Source organism: Solanum stenotomum, chromosome 1 (genome assembly GCF_019186545.1).
Source record: "Solanum stenotomum isolate F172 chromosome 1, ASM1918654v1, whole genome shotgun sequence".
In the NCBI taxonomy this organism is placed as follows: Eukaryota; Viridiplantae; Streptophyta; class Magnoliopsida; order Solanales; family Solanaceae; genus Solanum; species Solanum stenotomum.
Genome location: NC_064282.1, coordinates 7646838 through 7653711, shown reverse-complemented (window position 1 = coordinate 7653711; position 6874 = coordinate 7646838). Strand labels below are relative to the sequence as shown.

The window sequence follows — 6874 nt, the reverse complement described above, 5'->3', positions numbered from 1 at the left end:
TATTATCATGGAATTTATAAAATAATATTTAAAACCAATCAGTCATTCAAACTAAAACACTATATTATCTTACATACAAGATTATGTGGCAACAAACATTAATAATGTAAAAGGAAAATGAAAATTATTGCATCTTATCATTTATGCTTAATAACATAAGCAGAAATTAATGATTGTAAAATTACATACCAGGATCTATAACATAAGCAATAGTGTCAATAAGCACTCAATAGGAGCAAAGTACATAAATATTTAATTGTGAAAAAGAAGAAGAGGAGGTTCAAATTTTTTGTTGTTTTAAATGAGAGAAAATCTCTCTATTTATAGACAGCAAATGGTAGTGTGAAAAAATGTTTATTGTGTCTTATCGGAAATGTTACAACTATTTGGTAAAGTTGCAACCCTTTGGAAAGGTCACAACCTTTCATAAAAGTCACAACTCTTCATAAAAGTCGCAACTCTTCATTAAAGTCACAACTTTTCATAAAAGAGTCGCAACTTTTCATAAAAGTCACAACTTTTTGTAAATTTCACAACTTCTCATGAAAAGGGAAGGCTAATTTTGTAAATAAATAAATTAAAAGGGAATTCTGGTTTGGGGTGGCGCCACGTAGGCGGGCCTAAGGTTCTCTTTTATATATATATATAAAAAGTCTGAAAAATACTTCAACTTTGGCCGAAATTGTTGTTACGATACCAAACTTTATGGAGGACCTTTTACCCCTGCACTATTTAATAGCGTATTTTAAAGGTATATATGTGTCCACATGGACACGTTACTACTTATAATTATGCAATATTTATGATGTCCACATGGACACATATATACCTTTAAAATATATTATTAAACAGTACAGGTAAAGGTCATTTCCAAAGTTCAGTATCGTAACAACAATTTTGCCCAAAGTTTGGATATATTTCCGATCTTTATCCCTTTAAAATTTTATTCTCATTTAATAAACTTGGGCAAAAAATAATATTGTGGTAACTTTCATAAGAGATCATAATTTTTTTTATGGAAAAGGGTAAAAAATACCCCTCAACTTTTGTTATTGGTTGACTATTCCCTTACCGTTAAAGTGAAGTTAGTTTTTCCCCTACCGTTACTAATTTCACCATATATACCCCTCATTTGACGGAAAGCCCCAAATCAACTTAAAAGACACTATAATACATTGTGTATCAGCCCTAGCCGTGCATCCCCTTTTTATTAGTTAGTGAGATTTTGTTCTATTATTTATCATATTGCAATTGAGCAGAGTCGAGGATCTATCAAAAATAATATTTGTACCTCTCAAAAGTAAGAATAAGATTTATGTTTATCATATCATTTCTAAACTTTACTCAAGATTATACTGAATATACTATTCATGTTATTTTATCAATCATATTATAGAAGAAGTAGAGAAAGAAGAGTTCAAACACTCTTTGCTACATATCCTTTCCTTTTCTTTTGAGTAGGTAGCTCCGGTAGATCTTTTTGGTCCAATGAAGCAAGATCAACAACTCTAGCACCTACAATACAAAAATAAGAAGGGACTAAAGGATGAAAACTTGATGTTTTTAATTATTTTTTAAAAATCTAAGGTAGCATTGTCTACGGAGAGCCTACCTCAAAACCAAGTCCACACTTTAAAACTGAATTGAAAACTGTCTCATATTAATCGTTCACTCTCTCCTTCACACACTTCTTGAGAAACTATAAATAAGAAGAGCACTTTTACTATTTCTTAAGAACATTTTTGGAACTTTTTAAACTTGTTCAGACTTTCAAAAAGAAAAAACCGATTGTGAGAGTAATATGGGATAAATTTGAATAATTCTATTGGTTTTGTAAATTAACAAATACATTCCTTCTTTTTGGTACAGAAAAACAATTAACTAATTTTTTGCATACTTTTTCCTATAACAGTTGCATGAAATATCATTATGGAATTAATAATACACATTACTTGTTGAGACCATCTGGAAGAAGAGCATTGGTGTTCAAGGCATGTCAACAAGAACAACTTATATGAGAACACATCACTTGTAGTTCTCTTGTGTGATCTTACTTGTTTCACAATAAGTCATCAGAGAATGGGGACACAGCAGAAAGTGCTAATTATTAAACTGAAACACACAGTTGAATGTTGATCTTTTAGTTTGGATATGGAATCAATGCTTCTACAATGTTTCACTAGCAGCCTTTTCCTCAAATCAAGAATAAATAGTTGCAAACAGAGTTCAGAGGGGCACAATATTGACCAATGAAACTCAATTCATGACTACTGGTTTTGAGTTACTTATAGTTGCATTGTTTTAACAATTTCTCATGACTAAACAAGCACGACGTCAACTTTTCCCCAAAAATGAAAACAATAGAAGAAAGAAGTACTTGTAAAATGTTGAATTCTACACATTACTTGCATTTGAACTATTAAGTCATGTACAAAACCCCAGCAGTTAGTCAGAGGAACACATGATATTAGCATAGTATAGTTGGTTGTGTATCCATAATTTAACTCATCCTTTACCGGGCATTAAACACTGTGTCTCCTTGGCAAGAAAACAGTATGGTAGGGAAATATTGTCTCGAGAACTTTGAAACATAAATAATATAGATATATGAATTTACAAACTGCAACATACATCACAGGCAACCATGGCCTTGAATGAAGCAAGCTAGATATATTACAGAGGAGTATCAGCTATTACTAATTTTTACAAGATCTGATTAACCTATTGAGAAACGAAAGCAAAAGAAACTCCGCAGTTTGCCTAAACAAAAGATTGTCAAAAGTTCTAGGCTGTTGGAAAGAATGAAAGAAAGAAGAAACTCTTACATCTGCCAAAGAAACTCTATGTCTTCCAAGGAATTGACAATCTAGTTGAACTCCATGTCCTCTTGGTTTGTTTAGCTGGACGGCAAGTAGATGGTGTTTTTGTTTTATTTCTACACTTAGGATTTCTAAGTATGTCCCTATTGACAGGAAACTGGAAACAACAGAACTCTCAGAGCTAATATTATTTGATCAAAAAAAATCCCAAGGCACTCGGTTCCCAGGTTCAACTCTAGCAGAAATTTCATTAGCTTTCTCCTAATCTCAATAAGTAAGAAAAGGATGTAATATGAGAAAACCTCATATTGTCACCTGAGCATGTCTCCAGCAGGCAGTCGCAAGCAACTCAAGGCTGGTGATATGCTGAATGTGTTACCACTAGCATTATAAAATGAAGGTTGTCCAAGAGGTGCTGGTCTGTCTGGAATTTCAGGAACCTCAATATCTCCTTCTAACATTTTCAGTGCATCCAATATAGTTGGCCTCAAGGCCACCATGACGTGAGCACATAATATTCCAACAAGGAGAAATCTCACCATTATAGCCCTTGGATTTGCACTTACTGAATCCTCAGTCTTTACTAAGATGGTATCCAAAACTTCATTTATCTTTCCAGCTTTTACCTTCGACCAAGCCCAATCGGTGATCAGAAAAGCACGAGGTGATCCTGAAGAGAAATCAAGGACCTTCCTTCCACACATTATTTCCAAAACAACCACCCCAAAGCTATAAACATCGCTCTTCTCAGTCAATTGCCCATAGAGAGCATATTCAGGAGCTAAGTAGCCATGTGTTCCTGCCACTCTGGTGGTAAGATGAGACTGTCCTTCTCTACTTTGCTTAACCAACCCAAAGTCAGCAACTCTTGCTCTCATATCTTCATCTAATAGGATATTAGTAGCTTTAATGTCCCTGTGATAAATTGCTGGCTTTACCCCATAATGCAGATAAGCTAGTCCTTTTGCCACATCCAAAATTATGTTTTTTCTCTGAGGCCAAGTCAACGGTTGCTTCAGTATTCCACCTTGATTTACAGCAAATAAATGATCCTCAAGATTCCCATTGGGCATGTAATCATAGACAAGGAATCTTTCACTCTCCCCACTTTCAATCCGATCTTCATCAGTCACACAACATCCCCTAAGTGATACAAGATTACGATGCTTCAAGTTACTAATAATGTCAACCTCATTGCAAAACTCGTCATTTCCTTGAAAATCAGATTCTATAATCTTTTTGACAGCAACATTAGTCCCATCTGCTAAAGTTCCTTTATAAACTACTCCAAATCCACCTCTCCCTATAAAATTCTTTTGGGAAAAACTATCTGTTGCCCTTTCAAGCTCCTGAAACTTGAACCAAACAGAAGTATTAGGCCTCATTCTTCGCCTAGACACCGTACTTTCCATTTCCACATCATCATTTTTCCTCCACCTTTTGTTCCACCAGATATACAATCCCAACACTAAAGACATGCATAATACTGCCATACCAGCTCCAGCCAACCCAAATATTAGCGCTAAATGTCGTTTGCTTGATGAACTATCCTTTTTCAAATCAATACTAAAAATACATGACATGGCACCAGTACTCTCAGGACCAAACTCATTGACAATACCAGCAGCATACAAAATAGTGAAGTAAAAACAATCAGTGGAATGAGATGCATTACCATCAATTGCAATCAACTGTTGCTGAACTCTAAAGCCAGCAGCTACACAACCATCACAGGCAGTTAAATCCTCAAGATCAGACCTACAACCAGAATTCAAAACAGTTGAATTCCCCAGCTTTCTATCCCAATCTTGGATGGTCTGAATTGAGGCACAAATGTATGGTGTATTGACAAACTGAATAGGGTCAAAACAGAAAGAGGTAAGATTTGAAGGCAAGGACAAAGAATTAAGCTTGGATTGGAATTCCTGGATGCAAGAAGCAGAAGTTTCCAAATTGGGTAGCTGGAAAAGAGAAGTTTCTTTAAGGTGTTGTGCCATAGCAACACCAAAGAGGGACAAAAGGTTCTGGCAGCACTGGCCTTTGCTTGATGTGGGAATAGCAGAACCATTGGAAAGCTGAGGAGTTGAATTTAGAACTTTGCAGTTAGAACTAGACCATGGGGCTCTCAGAACATACCCAAAATCTAAAGGACAAGTTGCAGAAAAGTTAGTGCTCTTTTGAGCTGATGAAATTGAAACTACCCAAGAAAATAGACAGAACAACAAACACACAATCCACAAATCACCCTTCATCCCTAACTTCTTTAGAAAGATAAGAGAAAAAAATGAGATTTTTTAATTCAAGAAACCATTTTTAATGGGGTTTTCTCTATGGTTCACCAAATTATGTGCCCAAAAAGTGTTTTTGATGATTGATGATCTATCTGTGGAGTCTTGTAGTTGAAGGGTTTGTGCCACTGGCAGAGTCAAAGTATAGGTTCATTATCTGTGTCTGAATCTTATGTAAGTTTTGTAAGGCGGCTGACTTTTATAAATTAACTGACCAAGAAGAATCAAATAGGAACGTGCATCAAGAAAAGATGGCAATTTGGGATAATAAAGAAATATTTAGGTGATTTCCTAAAGACATCAAAGTTTTGTACTTTATCCGTCTCATTTTATGTGACTGTTTTAATTTGACATAATATTTTAAATAAAAATAAACTTTTGAAATTTATGATCTTAAGCAATACTTAAGTATTTATATGACTGACAATCATTTAATTATGATAAAATTAAATTATTTCTAATTATATTATAATAATTTTTTTAAAACGAACTAAAACATTGATCACATGAAAATGGGACAGAGGAGTAAGAGATTTTCTAGTTATTTGCTAGAGCCTAGATGTCATAATTAAAATGAAAGGAAACAAGATCTTCTCCTATATTGTTGCAAAAAAATATCTTTTGTTACATTCACCTACTAATTTGGTTTTTGCATAGTAATCATTTTATGTGGTGTGTCTCAAAAACATATATATTACATTTCTACAATTGAAAATGATTTGACATCAAAACTCCCTAATTATCCTTAATAAAATAATTAATTGTCACACAAATAATGGTCATAGAGTTTTAGTTTACAAACTTTTAAAGTTTTTATTCATAAATTTTATTTCAAATCACATAATAACAACATATTCAATATAATTTATTTCAAATCAAATAATAACAACATATCCAATAAAATCTCACGGAATAACGAAACCTTACCACAATTTTTCCTTTTAAGACAAAAATGAATGTAATTTTTGGTTATGAAAATGCAAGGAAACGCACTGATTTTGTTTTATTCTCTCTACGTTTTCACTGCAACTGATCAGTCAGTCTTGACGTCTTGACTTTTATGCATTTGTCTTCCTTACCTCATCAAGACATCAACAGATTATTGAGAAAAAAGGCCCAAAATAATTAGAGTACTACGTAGGAGTACTAATTAAATTATATAATTAGGTAGTGGTCAATTTTTATGATACACATCAAAATGATAACCTCATAAAAAGTTCAAAACTTCAAAATTATACGATATGCTAAGAAATTTTAAGATTGAAAAAAAATCGACTAAAATCTCTTTTAAATATTATAATTTATTGTATTCTTTTACGTAATTTTTAAATAAATAAATTTTATTTCAAAAAATTTAATATTTGTATGTTTGAATTCACAATTAGAGTTTAGAAGGTCAAATCTTGAAATTGGATATGTCAAATAAATTGAGACTAAGAAAGTAACAAATTTGTTAAAACACATAAATTAAACTATATTAATATACCATCAATACATCGCTGTATATAACTACAAAAATAAATATTTTTTCAAGCCATTGTAAACCATGGCGAAATGGATCAATGAGATGAAATTGATTAAATTTAAAAATCTTCTTTGATTAAGTGCTGCCTACGAGTTTAATAGTTAGTTGTTATTATAACTTGTAACATTATATTAAGGAAGAATAAAAGTCATCAAAAGTTTTTAAGTTCACTTTCTAAATAGCTAGCTACTAGTGAAAACAATATCATATCCTTTATTCTGAAAGAATATACCTCACTCACT

The 6874-nt window shown here is 32.7% G+C and overlaps 1 protein-coding gene across 1 annotated transcript; it reads right to left on the bottom strand.

The window, feature by feature from the left end:
- Positions 1–2559: 2559 nt before the first annotated feature.
- Positions 2560–5274, bottom strand: LOC125877207 (probable receptor-like protein kinase At1g11050). The gene has a single exon (XM_049558551.1). It carries the CDS (start codon positions 5069–5071, stop codon positions 3131–3133), a length of 1941 nt encoding a protein of 646 aa, XP_049414508.1. The 5' UTR covers positions 5072–5274; the 3' UTR covers positions 2560–3130.
- Between the last annotated feature and the right edge of the window lie 1600 nt (positions 5275–6874).

Bases quoted from the DNA above. Each gene is read 5' to 3' on its own strand.
- LOC125877207 (XM_049558551.1), bottom strand. From the start codon at position 5,071: ATGAAGGGTGATTTGTGGATTGTGTGTTTGTTGTTCTGTCTATTTTCT.